The sequence below is a fragment of the Sarcophilus harrisii genome, chromosome 5 (genome assembly GCF_902635505.1).
Source record: "Sarcophilus harrisii chromosome 5, mSarHar1.11, whole genome shotgun sequence".
NCBI lineage: Eukaryota > Metazoa > Chordata > Mammalia > Dasyuromorphia > Dasyuridae > Sarcophilus > Sarcophilus harrisii.
Window position 1 is genome coordinate 129258407 of NC_045430.1, and position 22018 is coordinate 129280424.

The window sequence follows — 22018 nt, forward strand, 5'->3', positions numbered from 1 at the left end:
CTCATGATGTTTTCATTCTATTTTAAAGTAACAGTCTTATCCAGCTCTTGTCTCCAGCCTCCATATTAGGTGTACTCTCCACATAATGGACAAAAGCTCTTCTATGGAGATTAGTTATCATTGAGGGTAAAGTAGATTCATGTGTTTTAATTTACTGAAACCCAAAGCTTGTGCTGTGTCTAATCCTCCCTCGTCATCAAGATATATTTGTTTGAAAAGGAGAGACCCAGACAAATGGAGCTGAAGTACCTCCCGAGACTGGCTCATAAGATGGGATTGTGATTCATGCCAGGACCACAGTCACAGAACACCCCACCAGAAGGCTCAAAACGCTTTCATTTCTTTCTCCTTCACCCCCCCACCTGTTGCTGCTTTCATTGAGACCCAGAGTAATGCCTACTGTTATCTTCCTTCTAGTTGCAGCTGTTCAGCTAGCTGTTGGTTCTATTTCTTAAGGCAGTAATTCATTCTCTTCTTTTATCACATGTTCCAGTAACTTAAATGTGAAACTAGGGAAAAAAACTTTGCTTTGAGCCAGGGGAAGGAGGAGGGAAAATAGACAGAAGTAGAAGGGCAGAGATCGGGATAGGAACTGCAATAGAATGCAAACTTTTCTCTGATGAGGATACTGTAAGGCAGGGATCTTTTTTCTTAATTATAAGTCTATAAAAACCAGTGGAGTTTATTCCTGTTGACAAGACAAGCATCTGAGTATATAATCTGGGAGAATTTTTAAAATACATGTACCTTTGAGGGTATCACCAAAGGCATTCTTTCATCAATTTACAAATATTTATTGATGCCTGCAATATAACATCAAATCATCATTTTCTCTGCCTGCTTCTTCCTACTCTTGTCCTTCCTAATTTTCCCATGCTATTACTCACTTTCGTTTCACACAGTACTTGATCCTGCCTCCCTTAGCATATCCCCTGGCAGTGTCTGAAAAGGAATTGCACTGCCCAGTGAATAGAGCAGCTGTTCCTAGTTCAGAAATCAGCCTCAGCCAAAGCAAAGCCAAACTTGATTTCTCTTCCAGATAAGCAATGACTGCTCCATTCACTCTTCCCTTACCTTCCTCTTTATCACACACACACACACACACACACACACACACACACACACACACACCCATCTCTCTGAATTTTTATCTCTCTCTGTCTCTTTGTGTCTCCCTGTCTCCTCTCTGTGTGTTTTTGTCTCTCTTTCTCTATCCCTCTCTGTCTGTGTTTCTGTGTCTGTCTCTGTCTCTCTATCTTGTCTCTCTCTCCTGTCTTCTCTCTCTCTCTCTTTCTCTCTCTCTCTCTCTCTCTCTCTCTCTCTCTCTCTCTCTCTCTCTCTCTCTCTCTCTCTCTCTCTTTATTTATATATATATATATATATATATATATATATATATATATGTCTCTGTCTCTGTGTGTGTTTTCCCTTCTCTTCTTCCCCCCCCTTTTTCCCCCCCCCCCTCCCTCCCAACCCCCCAGCTTTTGGCATTGTTCCACAATTGGAGCTCTCTGTTGAGAAACAAAGGGAAAAAAAAAAGAGAAGAAAAAAAGGAGGCAAAGAAGAAACAAAGAAAAGAAAGGACAAAAGCAATGTGAAAGAAAAAGAAAGAATGAAGGAAAGGAAAGGTGGTTGCTATTTGGATACAGAAGATTTTCAGTGTTCCTATTTTCTCTATTGGGAGAAATCATCATAAAAATCTCATTTACACCTGAGTTTCAGAATGCAAAAGTGTATATGTGCATTATATGGGGTGGTGTATATGTTCCCTGTATATGTATATGTGGGTGTGTGCATTATTTGTGTATGTGAATATTTAGATGTGTGTACAACAAGCAACACCTTCAATTTGAGAGAGCCTTCTAAATGTAGATAAATTCACAGTTCAATATTTGCTGTGAATAAAAGATGTTTCAGAAAAAAAAAAACTTAGAAATAAGCAATCTGCAGTAGTTGTTTTAAAGCAGATATGCCTATTTTAAATGTACTTTAAAATGTAAAATGAAATTTTAATAGCATGTTCATGTTCCCAGAAAATGTTAATTTTAGGACTTATTTTTATGAAACAGGTGGCATAACCTTAATAGAATTTAATAAGGCCAACATTTCATGAGTTTTCAAAATGGGGGGGGGAGAGGACAGGTGGAAAGTTTTCACTTGTTGCTGTCAATTTTTAAAAAATCAACCTACACCTTTGTAAAACTAAAAAAGATACATTCACACTGTATCACTTATGGATCTATTTTATTTTTATTTTTTAAAGCACATGAAAAACACCATAGTTTATTTTTGCAAGTCGATAATGAAGCTGGAATGGGCTAAGAACAAACACATGGCCACAAAGTCAGATAGCCTCTCAGGCACTTAAAATTCATGTGGATTTCAAATTTATTGGCTGGAAATGATAGGAAATTCCCATTTAGGTCCCATTTTTCTGGCTCCAAATTGCTCTAAGCACATTGGTGGGTTGTTGTTGTTTTTAACCACAACAGTTATGTTAATAAAATTTGAATCTGAAAATGTGATAAGGGAAATCTGTTTTGGATTCTGGCTTGACATGAAGAGCCAGAGGTGCAGGTAAATTTTTTAAAAGAAGGATACAATCATTGAAGAGAGTTTTCCATAACTTTAGGTAGCTGTGTTGCCGATATGGTAATGTCTTTTAAAGAGTTTCTCATTAATGTTTCTAATTAATGTTTAGTGGTAACAGAATGACTATTCATCATGGAATACACTGTGTTATTGGCAGGAGGAGGGGATCAGGTGTCCCATCACTTTTTTTTTTTTTTTTTTTTTACTGTTTTAAATCTTGTGTGTGAGAAACACATTAGACTCTAGCATCAAAATAAAATAATGTACCTTGCTTTAATAGGATTGTTCCATTGGAAATCTGTGCCTAATGACTATTTCATTGATAAAGTGGGAGGGAGCTTTTTGGGAGAAACAGTACTTCATCTATCATACTATATAGCATTTCTTTTTTTTTTTTTTAATTGAATGTCCTTGTTTTGAAGCCAGCAATAATCTGAGCCTCATACAGTGCTCATTGGCCTGAGTTCAGTATAGGATGGAGGATAAGGAAGGTGGGCTGTTAAAATGGAACACTGCATTTACTTGCCTGGGAAGAGTTGCTATGAAATGAGGTCATTCAGAAACTTCCCCCTTGAAGTGCTTCCAATTCTTACATTGCCTTTTGTTTGGGAAATGAATAGCAAGTTGATTAAAAAAAGAGAGAGAGAGAGAGACAATTAAGGAAGGTAGGGGGATGGGATGAGAGAAGAGCTTCAGGGTTTTTAGTTTGTGGTACTAAAACGGAAGGGTCCCAGACAAAAGTGAAAGCCCTTGCTTCTGAACTCTGGGCCATCCAATTCCTCAAAGTTATATTAGCCAGGATTTCAGTTTGTAGGTCCCGCAAATGGGAAAGGCCAGTTGAGATCAGGCTTACCCCTGTAGTTGCTGTTTTAACTTCACCAGAATGCTAAATAGCTCCATGGAATTTGAAGGCTTCTGGAACTAGACCAATGGGGCTAACCATCAAGTAAATCCACTACCAAAACATGATGTTGGATGGCTCAGTTCAGCACAAAACACATCCAAAAGGTTAATTTTTTTTTTTTTTTGCATCTTTTAACTTTGCTTTCTGTCATTTTAAGCTTTCCTTGAGGAAGAGAGGGATATTTGGAGGATGGTATTTTTTTTTTAAGCTTAAGACCTTTTAAAAGTTCACTTTAAATAAGATGATTTTGTATATGAGCTGAAATCATGGAAACATAATAGACATTTGAAATAAAAGCTTATATTGGAAGACTGCTATTAGCTCTAACCCTGAAATGTGTTTCTTATTCCCTTCTCCCAACACACACACACACACACACACACACCCCCTCTACATGGAATCCTATACTTCTGTTTCATCATTTGTATATTTGTAGCTTCATTATTTAAATTCTGCTGTATCCTATAAGCTTTTTTTGGTTCATATCTTTGTGTCCTTTATAGGGTAAGTTTTCTTTTGCATCTGACCCTGGTCCTTCTTCTAACTTTAAATGGGAAAAGCAAATGTGCTTTGAAAGTATGTTACACTGTAGTTGTTAAATAAAGCAGTAACCTATGCACTCATAATGCTTTCTCTATGACCTACTTACATACAACTTCACCCTCCTTATAGTATGATTAAAAGCTGCTTTGAATCCACTATTCCCTCAAGGGATTTGAGGCTAGAATTTAACAAACTGCTGAGAAGGCTTAAGTCAGTAAGAGGGCTTCCCTACAGCTTCTTCCAGCTAATTCACATGCAATTAAAAGGAAAATGAATATTTCAAAAGACTGTACATGTTAATGAATAATGTTCCACCTTATAGAATGGGGGTTTAACTATATACAGTATTGAGCTTTGTTTTAGAAGTTGATTTTTCTGCATGGTTTTAAAAAATGTTGAGTTTTCCTTTTGAGGATATTTTGGAGGGTCAATTTTGTTTGGACATATGAAGAGTGACTTACTATTTATGATATATATTATTCATTCGTTCCTTATTTTAAGTCTCTTGCATTCCTAAATAATAAATGCAAAACTGAAGGTCAAAGATTGACTGTCAGTCCAACCAACCCCTTCTGTAAAATTGTGAAGGGATAACAATAACAACAAAACAACTACAACCCCTATACGCACAACAACAACAACAACAACAACAACAGCAACAACAAAACCCTCATATATTCCTGAGCAGCAGGGATAAATATTGGTTTGTGCATAGTGTCTAGTAACAGAAGGGAATTGGCCTCTATAGATATAAGAATGTGTTTTGTTCATTGCTTTTCTCAATTCTCTGTGAATTTAAAACGGATACCTCAGCAACAGAGAAAATATTTTTAAACTACGGTAGATCCAACTCTTGCTAGAATTCACTATTGTGGAGTTAGAAAGTCAAAATTAATATGTTAGTTCAGCTGAAGGAAATCAGGCCAGCTTCTTGGAAGGATGAACTGAATTAAATCGTCCAAGGTCCATTACCTTATAGTACTCAGGGTACCATATCTGGATAAAACTGATATGTAAATGTCTGTTTTGCCACTTAGCTGGTGAAAATGGTAGGTACTCTTCATGTAGGTTTATGGAATCCAAATATGAATAAAAATGTTTTCTTCCAATGGTGGCCTGCTCTGAATATAGCATTAGAAAGGACTTTGGTGGAAGAGAATTATCTTTTTCCCCCACATTGTGACTTCTAATATCTTTAACTACATGTTATTTAATTGGTTAACCCTCTGGTTCCTGTGATTATGTTTCTAAAAAAGCCCCTCTCAGAGAGCTCAACATTCTGTAGGGTTTTGCTTGATATTAGTAGCTGTAACCCACAAACCAGTCACAACCTCCTATAGCCTCAGTTTCCTCATCTGCAAGATAGGGATCATAAATACTAGTTACCTCCCATGGCTGTTGTGAGAAAATGCTTTGTTTACCTTAAAGCACCATACCAGCTAGAGACATTTTTATCATCACTATTATTGTGTCAATTTAATATCATTGGATATTATTGATAAGAAGGAGGAAAGAAAATCAAGTGGATTTGCAAAAGAGGCCTTGCAGTGCTATCCTGTATACTAACAGCAATGAAGTGAAAAGTGATATCAGAACATGTAGAACATGTGGAATATGAGAACCATAAACTTCTAGTACTTTGATGGCGCAGGTTTTAAACTGAAATATGCCAAAATAAAAAGGGTATCATTTTGTGAACTGTTTAGTTGTTTCAAGAACTGATTTATTTGACCAAGACAATATTAGAAACTAACATACACAAAGTAGCACAGCATAGTATAAAATTCTTATTTTTCCAACACACCTCAAACCATCTTCTAAAGACCATCTCATCTTCTGACTAATGCTGATGAAGATTTTTTTGCTGTGTTCCCCAATTCTATTAAATTTAATCATTCCACATATTTAAATAGATATTTTAGCTGAATAGCTGCTATATCTGAAAACTTAGCATAAATCATCCTGTTGAAATGTTGTGTGTCTAATAGTAGAAATTTATATATTAATGATTTATCACTCAAAGAAAATAAGGTGTGTTATTTCTGTCACCTCATACTTAAAACTACTTACTTTTCCCCCAACATTTCAACATAATACAAAAAGAATTATTTCTGTGAAGGATTCCCTTCCTTCTTTCCTTCCTTCTTTCCTTCCTTCCCTCCTTCCTTCCTTCCTTCCCTCCTTCCTTCCTTCCTTCCTTCCTTCCTTCCTTCCTTCTTTCCTTCCTTCCTTCCTTCCTTCCTTCCTTCCTTCCTTCTTTCCTTCCTTCCTTCCTTCCTTCCTTCCTTCCTTCTTTCCTTCCTTCCTTCCTTCTTTCCTTCCTTCCTTTCCTTCCTTCCTTCCTTCCTTTCCTTCCTTCCTTTCCTTCCTTCCCCCAAGTTCCTAAATGTAACTTTTGGTTAAACAAAATATAATTTGCCAGATATATTTTCCTAATTAAATCACTAAGTCCAGGTTACTTGTTCCTAGAAAGATCACTCGATGGCAATTCTGCCATAATAAAGCAGCCTACTTAAAGGTCTTCCTTTTTTATGCTAAGGCTTGCCGAGGTTTTTTGTTTTGTTTTGTTTTTTGTTTGTTCGTTTGCTTGAACTTTGTAATGAAATCGGCCTTGGCAATGTAGTCACATCACTCCGTGCTATCAGGTCTGATTATAAAGCCTTTTTTGTCGATTGAATGGCAACCAGGAAGATTTTTTTTTAAGAAAACTCATTTACATTTCTAGATATCGTTGGAATTCTAAAGTATTTGTCTCAGGAATGTCTTTCCCTTTCTCGCAGCCCTTTCTTGCCCTGCTGTCCTTCTTCATTGTAGGATTTTTGCTCCTTCCCCCCTTCTATTACAAGGGGTCGTCGGGGAGCAGGGAGGTGGGGAGAGCACCACCTTAGGCGGAGTTGCAGGGGTTAAGCTGTAGCTGCAGTGGGAGCGTAGCCCCGCCCCTTCTTTCAGCACCTGGTGCTCTATAGACAGTTGCCTCAGCAGTAGATTTCAGAGGGGATTGGAGGAAAAACAAGAGAGGGGGAGAGAATGTGACAACTGCCGCTTTGGGTTGCTGCCTTGGGGGGTGGGGGGGGAGGCCTCCCGCACCTGTCCCTGCCTGTCTCTCAGCCAGCCCAGTCGCTGAATCAGACCCAGCCCGGAGCAGGCATCCCTCATCTGCCAGACCCGGGAGTGAGCTGTTGCCCCGTAAAGAACATGACTTCTTCCTTCAAGCTGGATTTCCTCCCGGAGATGATGGTTGATAGCCGCTTGCTAGTTTCGGAGAGAATGTAAGTGGAGCCCCGGCCGCCCCTGCCCGATGCAGCAGCATCTTCGGAGAGAGCTCTGGTGCCTGTGAGGGGGCAGAGCGTGGGGGGCTGGAGGGAGGGCGGCGGCATGGGGAGCGTTCCGAGGACACCTTGGGCCATTTAAACAAAGCTCGCTGTTGCTGCCTCCGCTGCTGCCTCCGCTGCTGCTGCCGCCGCTGCTGCTGCCGCCGCTGCTGCTGCTGCCAAGTCTGGTTTATCAGGCACCTCTCCGGAGGGGAGTGAGGAATTTGCAAGCGGTTGGCATTCTTCTCTGCCCAGAACCGAACGGTAGTTGGTTGGGGGGAGGGGGAAGGAGGGGGTCTCCTCCACCCCCCAATCCCCCCAACCCCCCAAATATCCATAGATTAGAGGCTTCTCTGTTTGGTTTTCTGGCAGGAGGCTGGTTCGCTGAACGCGGTGAGGAGGCAGAATGCTTTTCCCCCCCATTCTATCGCGGTGCCATGTGAAAATGCGGGCGAGCCCAGAGCAGATGAACACACTTTCCCCCAGGTCCAGTGACATTCCAATGTAGATGGAGGCGCACGCGCGCCGGCGTGCATGCAGGCATGCATGCATGCATGCGTGTGTATGTGTGTGTGTGCGTGTGTGAGTATAATTTGGTGTGGATAGGTATTATTGTTGGCTCCTTCCAAGAACATAATTAAAGATTCCGCAAATGACACTCCAACCCCCCTTCTGACTTGGAATTTGAAAAGGTTTCTTGCTTTCTAATGGGGGAAAGGGCTGTGGAGATAGGGAGGGGGAAGGACTAAGAGAAGTGGGAAAAGGGATAATTATAAAGTGTTAAAATAGCCAGGTGTACTCCAGCGCGGAAATTAGAGGTATTTTTTTTTTTTTAACGCAATCATGATGGTTTGTCTGATAACGACTGTGTAATTTAATAATTAATGTGATTCGAGTTGTCTTAAAATGTAATCAAACTGAGGTAGACAACACTTATTGGAAGAGGTACGAGTGTTGGAATTCGTGAAGAAAGGGAAGCATGTCTAATTTTATAGCTTCATTGATCCGGATATGAAAGTTTCTGCATCAACTCAGGCGCTCCTGGATCAGGAGGATTTTACAGGTACTCCAAGTATCTTGAAGGAAAGCGAAGGAAGGAAAGAAAGAAAGAAATGCTAGATTTCTAAAAAAGGGATAATATGGAAAGTGATCGGAATTTTTTGGACAGAAACTATAAATTTCATATAATACTCCATAACAAATTATGATCATTTTTATTTAAATTATTTCTTAGCAAGAGGTATGATAATTACTATATATCATAATAATGCCATTGGGGGGAAAGGACTACATTGATAAGATTGTATATGCAAATAATATTATTCATGTCCTTGCTGGAAGATTTACCATCCATAATTCTTTCTGAAGCTTTTCACATGCTCTGGCCTGTGTTAAGACCATTCAAGGCTTTATGATTCATTTCCCTGGCAACTAACTTTCCCCCAAGGTGCTAGATTCTTTTTCTAGTATGTTAAGTGTTATGAGTTGAGAGCTTTAGTGGTAGCCAATTGTTCCAACAGCTGAGATTAAAAGGGGGGGTAGGGAGTAGGGTAGAGGAGAAGTTGATTGTAGAATGTGCTAAAAAAAGTGAATGACCAAGCACAATTTATATAGTACTTGCCCTCATTAAGAATGTCATATTGTTTGTAAACATGATCAGATCCATTGTTTCAATGGAGATAATTAGATAAATTAAAATATTGAATTTTCTTTTGGCAGCTTTATTTGAAAAATTAATCTTGATTATTCCAAATCCCCTGGTTACTTTTTTCTAAAAGGTCGCTTTCCAGATTTATATATACATTTTCTGCCCCTCTCATTCCTTTATCTATACATTTATAGAAAGCTATAACCTCTATTAGTTATTTTTGAAGTGTTATTATGGTTTCTCTTCAGGACTCCAGAGATCTGGCTGAATCAAAGCAGTATCTTATCGACACCATCATGGTTTGATTATATTTGCTACCTAGGTGATCGTAATATGCCTAGTTAATGAAACCTCCCTCAACTTAAGCCAGGGAGCATTAATAGCATCTGAAAGAAGTTCCCTTTGTCATGTCAGATTATGAAAATTCAACTTGTACTTTTCCTCTGATAGATGAATGGTAGTGTAATGCTCAAACTGCTCCCTCTGAAAAGAGTCTTTGTATCATAGCCTTGTAGATCACTATTAAAATTCTAGAACGACTCCCTTTCCACTGTATGTGCAAATATTTCTTATGTCCAGATGATCACTTTGGGAACCAGGATCAAATTGTTTTCTTTATCAGGAGAGACAGAGAGACAGAGAGAGACACAGAGACAGACACAGAGAAAGTGAGTTAGAGTTAGTTGTGTAAAGAATAGTTTCGACATTTGTTTTCAGAACATGCGTTTTATTTTTTTTTCCTAATTCTGAAAATACTTATGATCTGCCCAACTAAAAAATAATGGTAAATTAAATAAATTCTCTATATGATCCAGAGAAGTCATGTTTTACAGAAGAGCTTTTAATTTAGTTTGTATTACCTACCAAGTTGGGAGGAAGGAAGAAGTGAAAAGGAGAAAATGTTTGGAATCTCTCTACCAGTAAATTTTACTGCCATGTTCACAATAGCTGGGAAGATTTATTATTTCAGGGAATGGTCTGTTTGTCATGTACAGTATATTGCCTTTCAGACTAAATTGCAGTCTGCTAGACAGAGGCCTGTTCCTAAAGCAACTTGAGGAGGCTTTACTGGTGTTGAATTTCGAAAGTAGTAGAATATATTTTCAGTGGCATTTTCCCATAAGAATGTTATTAGATACTTTGCAGAATAAAATATGTTTGAGTCCTCCAGGCAGATGAACAAATAGCTTTTAAGATGAATGATCACTCATGATGGCCCATTGACCATCCAATGTTTAAAGGGCCCGGGTCATGTGAGACTCTAGTGGTATAAAATTGCTGTTCCCTAAGTTTAAATATTTAAGTTATACACCCTTAATGGTGGAACTTTAATATTTTTACATAATATTTCTGAAAATTGAAGGTTGCCACAAGACTTTTTGAAAATGAATAACATAGACACAGAATTTTATTTCATGTTAAACTTAAATTGATGTTGCATTTTTAAGCCCCTGGATCCTGAAATTACTTTTGCTACAGGGTGTTAAGTTGTTTGGTAAGATTTCTTTTGTGTTTTAGTGGTTGTGGTGTGTGTTTAGGGTTTTGGGTTTTTAGTTTTTTGTTTTTTTGCTGTTTGCTTATATGTGTTAATGTGTACATATTAACTTCATTTTCTTGGTGACTGCAGTTTCTAGGAAAGAGGAGAGTATCTTAAATTGGAAGTTTCAGGGGGTCAATGATCCCTTTGGTATTGAAGACCAAAAATAACTAATTGTTGAGATTTGGAATTCCAGAATGCTAAAAGACCTAGATAAAGCTGCCAAACCAATTAAAACCAACATTTAATGTTCTGCCTCTTATATAAGTAACAGCACTAAAAATGTGAAACTTGATTATCATACATTTATTGGCTTGAAGTCAGTATTTGTATTGGTTTTTTTTTTTTAAAGAAACTGTTTCCTCTGAATCTCCTTAGTAAAGATTGGGGGGGGTGGGGAAACAATTTTTATATTGAGGGACAATCAAACTAGTGTATCTCGTTGACATTTTTGTTTGCTCATTTTTAGAATGCCATAACACTAGAACTAGGTTAGTTTTTAGATAAAGGCTTTGATTTTGTCTGTCTCCCCTTCCCCCCGAGTCCATTAACAAAAGAAAATCAAAATTGATTAAAAACAGTAAAAACTTGGGATAGAATGAGGGGATTGCATTCAAGTTGTTTTGGGGCCAAAAGCAAGGGCTAAAGACATATTTGCCTGCAAATCAAACCATTGATTGCAGCCTGATTCCTTATCTCAGCTAAGCTTTACTGGGATAATAATGTAGGTTCTCTTAAACAGGATCAGTGAAATTAGTCATTTAGTTTGGGGCAGGTATAAACTTCAGTCAGCTTGATGTTTTTAGTGCCTGTGAATAAAGTTATCTTCAAGCACAAGACATTGATGTTGTCAGAAAACTAAAATGTTACCTCATAAGAATGATTGAGTACTACAGAACATCATTATATATCATCCACATAAGATTGCAGTCCTTGAATTGTGCTGCTTTTATCTCTAGATTGAGTCAAATTCACATTTATGTTCCATATGCTAATTAAGCAACGAGGAGATATTTTAGTTCAAGCTATATTTTGGTTTACAAGGCACTAGCAAAATTGAGTGTCATAAGTAATGGGTTCCATTATTCATGTGGCATTTAAAATATATTTGAAAAAATGTAATTACAAATAATAAAATACAGAGAGTGATCAGCTTACAGGCTTGATTTCTGATGGACACTATGAAACAGAATTAAGATGAGATGACTCCAAAATGAGAATTATGCTTATGGTGAGAATATTTTTTAAAACTATTAAGAGAATTTAAAAACACATTTTCAGGTGGGATTTCTTGTTAACAGCACATATCTTGGAATCAGCTGTTTTATGAGATAAGAGCTTCATTCCATGGTGACATTTTGGAATACTAATGTTATCTTTGATCTTGTTAGTGGTATAATTTTAATTGTTAAATCTTCCTATTTAATTGTAGTTTGCTCTATTTGAGATTACTTGGACATCCGTTGATGAGATGCAGTGAGAGAGAGAAAAAAGAATCTTGAAAGACAAGATAAAAAGGAGAAAGGATCTTCAGATTTAAACCCAGTAATTAAGATTTCATGGTGCCATTGAACATTCCCCCTTCTCTCCCCAAATTACTTTTCTGGCAGTCATGATAACAATATATGTATGTATATTTGGCTTCTGATGAAAGATTCTGTAAAACCCCTTGCATTTTTAGATAAATCTTTAAACTTTACATTTGCATTAACTCAAGGCTTTTCTTACAAACCACACATGCACACACACTAACTTCTCATTTTAAAATATTGTATTTCATTATCCAAAATATTATGATTCACTTTCAAGGTAATTGTCCTTGTTGCAGAGTTCATTTAGACTCAGGAGACTAAATTTTATAATGAATCCCTAAAGTTACGTTAGAATACCCACACAGACACACAACTCATAAAGAATTATGTAAAAGCAATTCTACACTGAAAAATTTATACAATGTAAGAAATACATTTCAACAGCAAGTGACCCTTAAGAAGTTAAATTGATAAGCCAAAGAGGTGTCTTACTTAGGCTGAGGCTTTGTATTCTTTAAATCCAATGAATAATTCTAATACTTTTCCTTCTTTATGGGAAGACTGCATTTTTATGTTTTATTTGCAGGTCATGTCATCACAGAGAAGTATCACCTGATGTGATGTGATGTTCTGTTTGCTTGATGAAGCCATTGATGGTAGGGCTTGTGATCCTGCTAAGATCTCCCAATTCATTAGCAAGCATAGGTCTTTATGTAGCAATTGAGTTTGCTTTCCCTCTCAAGGAGGTACTGGGGTGACAGGATGGAGCTTGCATCAGTGGTGTGTGCTACTTGTGTAGTAGTGCAGAAAATGTATTTTTATTTTCTGTTAAGAAAAGGCCCTTGCTAAAGCTAGGAGAAGTAGAGCTGCACCCTCCTGGACAAACCTATGCAAGGAAACAAAAACTAATTAGAGCAATAAATGTGATGCTCTCAGGTAATTGTGAAATAATTATTCCCCTTTAGCATCATCACTATTTAATTGGTTCATCCAATATTTCTATGCTCTGAATCTAAAGGTGAAGAGATGGAACTCTTGGCTTCCCCTCAGGAATTTATTTTTCATTTACTATTTGCTTTAGCCTTTTTCTCTTAAAGGACTTTGTAAGAAAAGGGGAAAAAAGACATTTTGGAGGCTTTTTGAACAGTTTAATTTTTTTCCATCTGTTTTTAAAAGCAAAATAAATTAATTGTAGGAAGTGAATCCTAAAAAGTATTTCTGTAGAAATGTTAATTCAGTTATGTGATATAAACATTTTTATAAGCTCTTAAATGTCTTTAAGATTTATATACACCATTTTAAAAACAAGCCTTTAAAATTCAGAATTGCATATTATATTGAGTGAGGCTAGTTGGTTCTACATGACAGTCTTCATATGCACCCAATGATCAAAAAACATACAATAATTAAAACAACATTAATGAAAATGATCATATATGTATGCGTATCTATATATGTACATACACACATCATTTAAGGTTATATGTATATGACCTTAAATGATCTATGAAGTTACTTTTGTTATCTATTAAATCTTAATTTTTAAAAATGATTGTCTTAAATATTCTTGCCAATCAAATCACATCACGGAGACTTTCAAAAGAATTATGTAGAAACAATTTAAAGGAAATTATATTTAAACTGTATTTTATTAAGAACAAATTTTAATTATAATGGTATAAATCAATGTGAGAATGATGCGGCCTTGTAACCTAAGAAGGAGGAAGAGAAACAGAGGAGGGGTCTGTATATGTGCATACGTGCAGCAGTGAAAAAGAGAGAGAGAGGAAGAGACACACAGAGAGAGACAAGAGAGAGACATAGAGAGAGACAGAAAGAAATCAAAAGAAAAACTTCGAAGAAGAAAAAAATAGAAATACACTAAAGAGGTAATAATTTCAGGGATCTATCTTCTTCTTCATCTTTGAGAAATAAGAATCCCCCAGGTAGGTTTTTTTATTTACAAATAGTTCATTAACTACAGTATGGATTTTAAAACAGGAGATACTCTACAATATTTGGATTTCCAATCTGAGTAGTTCAAGAAGCTAAAGAGGTTCATCTTTTCAATGGGACTCCTCCCTGATTGTATGTTAAATTGTATACCCTTAGAAGAGCTACATGGCCTGACATTTTCAGTCCCTCTCATAGGCCTGAAGAGTTCCTATTCTCATAAATGATAGTGATAACACAAAAGGATTAGAATTAATTTAAATTCACTTATTACACAATACTGACGTATTTAGACAACTTAATTTTTGCATGTGTCTTAAAAACAACTAATTATAATCACACATATTCAATAGATAGGTAATCATTATTATTATGCTTTCTCAAAAAAAAAAAAGTTCATAACCTTCAAGTCCTGCATAATGCCTCTTTTGAGGGTCATCAAATTCTCAGGATACCTTTTCCCATAAACTGTATCATCATTTCTCTTGTTCTCTCTCTTATATTCTTTATGGAACTTAGACCCTATTTCATATGATGGATTAGCTCAATTTTGGAATTTAGATTATAAATCTCTCAAAAATATTTGTAATTTTTTTTCTACTGTCTATGAGCATCATTCACAAAACAGCATTGTGCTAATTTGAGTTACAACCAACTCTATGAGGTCAAGTTCATAAACATATTAAAAGCAGCCTCCATTTGTCCAAAATTGTACCCACTCACTGATATTGGGGCTGAAGTAATTGTTAAACAGATACAAAACATAGCATCATTGTGCTTTTGTACAAATACACTTGAAGCAACAACAACCACAACAACAATAACAAAAACTAAAGAATTATGTTATCTGAAAGAAAATTTAATTTGAAAGACAAAAGCTGACTAGGATCAGCTGTGTCCATGAGGTCAAGGATATGTTTATTTTGAGGACTCTTCATGAATTCTGATATTCCTCTAGAAACTATTACAATTTAGTTTCTGAGAAGTAGCATTTTTACTTTGTCCAGATTTATGATTTCATTGATATATAGGGGACTTCTAATGAGGAAACTCTACCAATCAGTAAATATTCTACAACTGAAAAAAAAAGGGGTGTGGGTATTAGGAAGATGAGTGATTTGCCCAGCATGATAGAAATTGTCACAGTACAATTTAAATCCAGGTTTTCCTGACTTCAAAGTTTTTCTATCTATAATAATATTCTCTAGTATACCTGAAAGAGTACGGACCTTAGAGTTAAAACACATAAGTGAAAACTTAAAGCACATGAGTGAAATAAGTTTGAGTCCTGACTCTGCCACTTAGGGTCATAATATCATAGATCTGGTGCTAAAAGGGATCTCAGAGACTATCCAATCCTAGGCCATCAAACTGCAACAGAAACAGATCCCAATCTGTTCCTCCAGGCCTGAAAAACATAAATTAACATTATATTGCATTTTTAAAATTTATTTTGTTGAATCATTTCCTAATTCCATTTTTATCAAACAAGCTGCACTCAGGAATCTTGTATACTTTGAGTTTGATTATTATTAAATCGACTATATCTATAGTTATAATATTAGACTTCAGTGTCACATTGATGTGGCCCTGCATCCTATTCTCCCATATGGATCATGCTTTACCAATAATGTGCTTGATGGAATTTGAACCCAAGTCCTTGTCTCCTGAACCAGTATTCTTTCCAGTTTACCACATTGTGATCTCAGCAAGAGATTTAGTTGGATTTAGAAATAAAGAACCAGGTTCAAATTCTGACTGTGTTGTTTACTATTGTGTGAGCTTAGGCTAATTGTTTAACTTGACTCAGTATTAAAATGAGAATGTTGGACTAAAGAATGTCGCAGTTTCCTTTCAGCTCTATATTTATGATGCTTTCTGAGACTCCATGCAGTAATTATCTTCACTTCATCAAAGAAAAAATTATGTAAACCTCTTAGTGTTCTGTATATGTAAATAGTAGTAGCTGAGAAGAGAAGAAACTTAAGCATCAACATCTTGACCAGAGGTATATAGCAAAATAACGACGAACCTAGGAATAGATACCAATTGAATAGTCTATTCATTGGCACACTTCAAAACTCTATTAAAAGTTTTTTTTTAATGAAAAACAAATAACCTAGGTCATACAGTGAACCAAAATTTTATATGATCACCACTTGAACACTTCTTTAGTGCTTTTTCCAGCTCAAAGTTGCCAGTTTACACACTGGATACCTTAAATTTGGGGGATAGACAGTTCTTTGCATCACTTCCATTTTTTTAATCATCAGTGAAGTTTCTCTAACATCTTTTATTGTAAACATAGAGCCAAAAAACTGGCCCTTAGTAATGAATGACTTTCTTATGAAAATTCCTCAAGGCAACAAAAATGTCCTTGAACATTTTTTTTAACCTTTTAATCTATGGACATACCTCAACAACGTTCATTGCTTACTTTTCTAATTCTCTTCTATCCTTCACTCTTACTTCAACTCTTTTGACTAGCCTAATATTAGTAAGTGTAGCACTATCAGCCATGAAGGTATAGTTTCCCTTTTCTGCTTTAAAAAAAAAAAAAGAAATTTAAAAAAAAGGAATTTTTGCACATTTTGAATGTATACACAAAAGAAATTCAACTCAAACTATGCACATGAAAGTCACTGAAATTTCAGGCTGTGTGTTAACATAAGCCAGCACCCAACACAGATTTAACTCAACTATTTCCCTCATGCTCTGAAGTTGTAACTTTGGGTTTGTTGTAAGGCTGATGAAGCAAAAGGAAGCTGAAAATTGAGATTTCATTTCCCTATGAGATGGAATTAAAGACAGTCAGAAAAACAATAAGAAAGGGAAGCATTTGTTGGAGGACTAATATGAATGTAGTTAGCTCACAAGTTTACCTTTTGACCACTGACACCATGCAACAATTTTCCTTATTAAAAAAAAAAAAAAAGTCTTTTATCTCTACCTCATGAGTAGTTCCAAGAGAATATATGTCCAAATACTCCAAAATTGTGATGAACTATATAAATGGAAATTCAATCTTATAAGCCCCAGCTCAAATTGGAATCAAAAATCTAAAAAGTAGTACTATTTTTTTGAGTATCTCTGTGATGTCTTTTGTTTAGATCTACTGGATTCAAACTTCTTAAAAATTTTGTTTCTGTTTAGATTTCCCAGATATTTTCCTAGGTTTAAGAAGAGAGGCCAATTTATTTTTATGGTTCAATTCTTAGAATAGGGGTTGCAAGAACAAAATGACAACTAAAAATCAGATTCATTTCTTTGCTTTTGGGTCTATCTCTAACCTCTGCATGTTTCTAAGTATGCAACTGTATTTTAACTTCCTATTTTATAGAAGGGGTGTTGAGTTTTCTGGTTGAGCATAAGGGTAACATATTTCAGAGTGATTAACTTCATGGATGTCATTGTCTTGGCCAGCTATATTTGGCTAGGCTGCAGCTGTGTTTGCTTTCTCTAAATTGTCACTGAGAGGCCTCCAACTCTAATTATTCACTTCAACCCATGCTGTTAAAAATCTTTCCTCATGACACTCATTGTCCACCCAATCATCTTTTCCTGTTGTCCATGTCTCCAAGTCTACACAGAACCTTTTGACAGTCAAGGTACTGGTTATCACCATTACCACTTCTCCAACTGTATCTAAGTAGTACTTCATTAATAAAATCACAACCCTTATTTCATCATTATACTGACTGTCCAAATTTCTTTCTTTTTTAGGGAAAAAACTCTTGAATTTTTTCTCCCCTGTCCCTCATTTTGTTCAAAAATTTGCTTAGCTCTGTTAAAAAGTGCCCTTTTTTCCCTTCTCTCTGACACATTCTCCTCTCCTTCCCTCTCCAACTGAGAATTTGGATGATTTTCCTTTGTGACCATACATAGTAGTGTAAGAGTGCTGATCTAAAAGCTAGAAAGGACTGGTTTCAAGTCCAGTCTCTGATACATAGTGCCTGTGTAATCCTGGCCAATTTACTTAAGCTTTCAGGGTTCTAGACAACCCTTGAAGAATCTAACTAGCAGAAAATATGCCAGCCTAAATGGGCTGATGGAGTTACCTTAAAATTTCCTAAGAGTTTGCTAAATCAATAAAAATGCAGGTCTAATCTTTATCTGCACAAAACAAATCACACTTAATATACAAAGGCAAATCACATTCTGTTGTGTGCAATTTAGTTTTAAAATTAAAAAAAAAAAAACAAAACCTTCCTCTTAAATTCTTAGAATTTTCAATCTTTGGGATTTACACCTGGCTTTTAAGAACTGCATTTTTGTAGACTGCAGGAGTCACCACTGACAGCCAATATAGTAAAGCCTTGTACACCAACCAGCTGAAACTTTGCACATCAAAGATAAGACTTATGGATCTATATGTGAGTCCTAAATAATGTCTGTTCTTGGGTCATCTTGCAATTTGGGATGACAATCATCTGCTTCTCAAAAGCCAATCTTTCTCCAATAAAATATAGTATTATATAACACTAACTTATTTTTATATAGTACTTTTGTGCTAGACACTGTGCCAAGTGCTTTACAATTATTATCTCATTTGATCCTCAGAGCAACCCCGGGAAGTAAGTGCAATTTGCCCCATACTTCTCCCTCTTTACCACTGCCCCCCCCCAAAAGATATCTAAATGTCAAAACCATTTCTTTACTGTTGGGTCTGCTTACAACTTCATGGCACTTAAAACTGACCCCACAGCAGTCTCACTATCACATTCTAAGAATCAAATATAGTGGAACTTCATTACAGCATCCCTAGTTAATGTTTTCTCTCTCAGAACATTCATACTTTAAAGTCTCAGCCAAAGACCCATAAAGCTGTATTACTCCCATATAAACTTTCAGAAAATGCATGGTCCCCAGGAAAATGTTATGAAGACTTTTTTTTTCTGTCTGCACAGTGATTGAGAAATAAAATGCAGTTCATGTTCCAGCTGTGAACTTGTGATCAGGCCTTCCATTCTGGGAAGGGGTGAGACGAAAGCAATATCCCCATCCAATATCCCCATATGCGCATTCTGAAAAACCCATCTCTATGCCAGCTGAAATAGATTTTGATTTTCTTATGGGAAGAGAATCAGCTGCACAATATGAAAGCTGGTTTTCACATAATGGGAATCCTAACCCTAGGGGAAAAAAAAAAGAGGGGGAGGAAACAATAGTCCAACCTTTAAACAAACAAACAAAAATTGATATAAATATGGTAGGCCCTCACTTAGTAGGAATGTTATAGACACTGGTGCCTAATGTTGAGTTTCCTGAGCCCCAGGATATCTGGAAAACATTTAAATTTAAAGAAGAATTTAATATATAATATATAATATATATATATATAATAAATAATATAATTCTTTATTTGATTCTACCAAAAAATTGTGTATTTATTACATATAAGAAGTCACCTTTCTTGCAGTAAGACATTCCAGGGTTAAAAACTTGAATGAATGAATTTAATTAATTAATAAATTGAATAAATATTCCAAATTGAGATTTTTCAGTGCTGAAGCAATCATGCATGGTGTCCCTGCTAGTATGTTTGCTTACTAGTCCTCTTTACCTGTCTTTTGGCTTTGCTAATATAGCCTTTGGAGCAGCAAAGTAGTGCAGTGATTAGAGTGCTAGACCTGAAATCAGGAAGTCCTGAATTCAAATGTGACCTCAGACTCTGGGCAGGTCACCATGTTTGCCTCAGTTTCTTCATCTGTAAAATGATCTAGAGAAAGAAATGACAAATCATTCCAGTATCTTTGCCAAGAAAACACCAAATGAGTCACAATGAGTTAGACAACTGAAATGACCAAACAACAAAATAGTCTTTATAGCAGGAAAAAAATCTTAGCTGCCATACAGTTTATGAAAATGAGTTTCTTTCAGATTGTTTTTCCCTCTAAGTTTAAAAATTGGAGGTCTCAGTGCAGATGCCGGAAATCTGTAAGACTTTGTAAAATGCCCACTACATACCAGGAGAAGGATAAGAGAGTAGGTTAAGCTCACTGGGAAATGAGACAGTATCCCTTTAGTTCCAAAGGAGTTGGTAGATTGGTATCCTTTCCAACACAGACCCTCACAGTCATCCAAGCCCACATGTCTATTGCAGGTCCAACCTGAAAGAGCCAGTAGCTTTATAAGCATGGAAGAAGCCATTATTGGAGTGATTGGAGGGGTAATTGGATTGGAAGGGTAATTGTAAACTACCATTTGGCAAAGACTAACATCAATGAAACCTCTAGAGAGTAGGATGTCTCTCAAATAGATATAATAGGGTTTGTTTGTTTATTCACCTCAATGAATAGTTTTGCAAATATTCTGGGGGTTTTTCCTATAACTATATTGACCTATTAGCTAAATGGGCATTATGTCACTGAGATCAAAATTTCATACCAAGATATTACAAAAGGTTACAGGTACTTGAATGGTTCCATGTCACTTGTGTCAGCCGTCTGGCTTTCTTTTCTACTCATTTTTTTTCTCTTGTTTATTCAAGTTGTGACTCTTATGGGTAGGATTTAACCCATGTCTATGTTCAAGGCAGGAGTGAGTACAGAACTAGAAATACCAATGGACTGAAATAATGTGATCCCAGGCATAGTTGTGGCATGAATTATGTGTGATGTTTTTTCTCATTCTCTCAATGTTCTATAAATATATGCTTCTTGTGGATGTCAGTTCTGTGTGAATCCTTTAACTGGTTCTAGGGAAAGTCCTTAAAGGGATTGGGGTCTTGGGGTTTGAAGTAGGGAAGTATCTCTCAGAACATCATAAATTAATTTAATTTCAAGTTCAATGGAACAATTGGCAGATGAATATCGTTTTGTGGATATAAAATGTAGGTTCTCTGTTGTGCTCCAACAATCTTCTCATTTTCATTTTTCTTACAGGTGAAATACATTTGCTTATACCTTATTCCCCAGCCAAGCTAATTCCGGAATCTAGAAGGCAAGAGTATCATGAGAGATACTAGTTGAAAGAGATGCCAAAGTAGCATCAAGATCTTCTAATACCTCAGGCTAATTTTGGCTTACTGCTGAGATAGCTTAGCAATTAACTTTGAATGTAAAGTGGATACTGGTTCTTTGCCCAAGATAATAGTATTTTGTATGAATTGGATTTCTCTTGAAGAACATATTAGACATCTGGCATCACCCCTCATATACCTCCAAAAGACAGATGCCCTTTAAATATTGTGGTTAATTGACACTTCTGATTTTCTGTCTGATATCACACAAATATCTGGCCTTTCTAAGTTTTCACTCAGTTTTACTCATTTTATATGTCTCCCCACCCCCCAAAAAAAGCTAATTTTTATATTGACCAGTCAATGAGCATCTTACCATCGAGACAAATCAAGATCTACAATTTTTTCTAAGTGGTTTTGTTTCCCAGTTACAGTGGTGGCCCAGTGAGGCATGGGAATCAATCCATTTAGAAATCAGGATCCTTTGGACTTCTGCTTAGTTTTTTGGTCAAGTGTTTGAGTATTTGATAAACTGGACTTTCAAAGAATCTCAAATTCTTTTTTGTTTTGTTCTGTCCTGTAGAGGAACCCAATGCAAGAGGATGGATAATAGAAAAGTTAGAGAATTCATGCATGGGTTGGTATAACTCACAAACCATTTCATACTGAATATTAGCTTGTCGAAATGCCTTTACTCTTGGCAGGAGACAAGCTTCGTAACCTAAGAGGATGTGATTTGAGTGGAGTTTTCATGCCCCGTGTGCTTATTGTATTCTTGCTACTGATGCAAACATTATCTATAATTACATTTTCAAGTGACTGAAAATTGCAGGCTTTGTTGAACAAAAATACAGCTGAAGAATGGAATGTATATCCACTCCACCCTCATTATAAGGCTTTCAAAAATCAAACTATAAGGCCCAATACCATGGCTCTCAACTACATGATACCAGCTCTATTCTCTGATGTTTGAACACTTTGTTAAAAATGCTGGGTTTCCAAAGATGATCATATAATTGAAGGAAAACATTATCACT

The 22018-nt window shown here is 36.2% G+C and overlaps 1 protein-coding gene across 19 annotated transcripts in view; it reads left to right on the forward strand.

The window, feature by feature from the left end:
* CELF2 (CUGBP Elav-like family member 2) overlaps nucleotides 1-22018 on the forward strand; it is a 969093-nt gene that overhangs the window by 601003 nt on the left and 346072 nt on the right. For 2 of the 19 annotated variants that reach the window (XM_031940487.1, XM_031940493.1), the window contains exon 1: nucleotides 6394-7308. The exons of the other annotated variants lie outside the window; for them this stretch is intronic. In XM_031940487.1, coding sequence (XP_031796347.1) covers nucleotides 7235-7308 — 74 coding nt within the window. In that variant the 5' untranslated portion in view covers nucleotides 6394-7234. Of the gene's footprint in view, nucleotides 1-6393; nucleotides 7309-22018 lie in introns of those variants that run through there. 19 annotated transcript variants of the gene reach the window in all.